This window comes from Pundamilia nyererei, unplaced genomic scaffold (genome assembly GCF_000239375.1).
Source record: "Pundamilia nyererei isolate P.nyererei 1_Seehausen unplaced genomic scaffold, PunNye1.0 scaffold01346, whole genome shotgun sequence".
NCBI lineage: Eukaryota > Metazoa > Chordata > Actinopteri > Cichliformes > Cichlidae > Pundamilia > Pundamilia nyererei.
Genome location: NW_005188747.1, coordinates 3,158 through 4,365, shown reverse-complemented (window position 1 = coordinate 4,365; position 1,208 = coordinate 3,158). Strand labels below are relative to the sequence as shown.

Here is a 1,208-nt window from a genome sequence, read left to right as displayed (position 1 = left end):
GAATCAAATCGATTCTAGAAATCGGTGACGATACCCAGCCCTAGTTACTGGTTCTGTTCTGTGAGCTAACTTAAACTAATTTATGTCAGTTTTTCAGAGCAGAGCTCCATGGTGTAAATTAGCCTTCATACATGTAATGTTTCTTTTCCACTTTAAGATGATCTAAGAATAAAGGGCTTTGTTTAAAAAAGAAGAGTATTCCTTCAGTAATTATTCAAATTCCAAAAATAGCAGACCTACACTAAGACAAAAGAAATGTGCAGCTGTTCACATATCTGTAAGTAAAATGCTGTAACTTTTCTGGAGAATTAGCAACATAAAAATGAAAAATGCAGCTTAGTTATTGTTTTTTTCTGTTGATGAATGTGATGTTTTGTTATTTCTCAGACCTCGGCCAAACCTTACAGAGGGCAGCAGTCGGGACTGGACTCGCCCAGTAGTTCTCAAACAGTCTAATGATGCAATGGAACAAGAAGAAGAGGGTCACTGGTTAAAAGATGTTATAAAGATTGGTAAGAATCTTGATTTTATATTGTTTCTTTAAAAAAACCTCATAAATATTATTATTGTTATCATGAGTGCAGATAGTAGAAAAAATTGTCTTTGTATGGTAATAGAATTTGTAATTTAAAGAAAAGAGCTGTCCACAAAAGAGGAGCATGACATGTACCCAAAGCTGCAAAATGGAAGTCAAGGGACAGTATTCAACCAGCAAATACTGCAAACAGAGAAAAAGTCTAAAGCTAGTTTAACAAAACTGCTCTGGTGCGTCACAGTGGGCTCGTCACAGCAACACAGGCAGAGTAGATGATAAATGCTCTGGGACTTCAGGCCTGCCTGGTGGAATACAGTCTGGCAGTGCAGCTGAAGGGAAGCCTGGCAGAGCAGGTGTAAAGGTGACTTCAGGTGTGACTGGCCAGACAGGATCAGAGAGGTGCAGCCTGCTGGAGGCAGTGAGCAGCTACACTGCTACATGCACAGAGGATGCCACTGTGAGACCATCACTGCATGTGTCGACGAGAAACCCTGGATTACCAGTGAGGTGCGCTCACTGCTGACAGCCCGAGATGCAGCTTTAAGTGCAGGGGATGAGACTGCGAAACGCACCTTTGCAGAGAGAGTCCAGGGACACCTCTGTGAGACAGGAAACATCAGCATAGTGCTGTGAGCAAAGAAAACAGTTGTATCCTGTCTGAATGATACCATCC

At 41.6% G+C, this 1,208-nt stretch overlaps 1 protein-coding gene across 1 annotated transcript in view; it reads left to right on the top strand.

Annotated features, from left to right (window-relative positions):
• The window catches only part of LOC102193273 (methyltransferase-like protein 22), an 8,352-nt gene extending 7,150 nt beyond the window's left edge, over positions 1-1,202 (top strand). The window contains exons 4-5 of the mRNA XM_005755384.1: positions 388-512; positions 777-1,202. Coding sequence (XP_005755441.1) covers positions 388-512; positions 777-811 — 160 coding nt within the window. The 3' untranslated portion in view covers positions 812-1,202. The remainder of the gene's footprint in view (positions 1-387; positions 513-776) is intronic.
• The last annotated feature ends 6 nt before the right edge of the window (positions 1,203-1,208 follow it).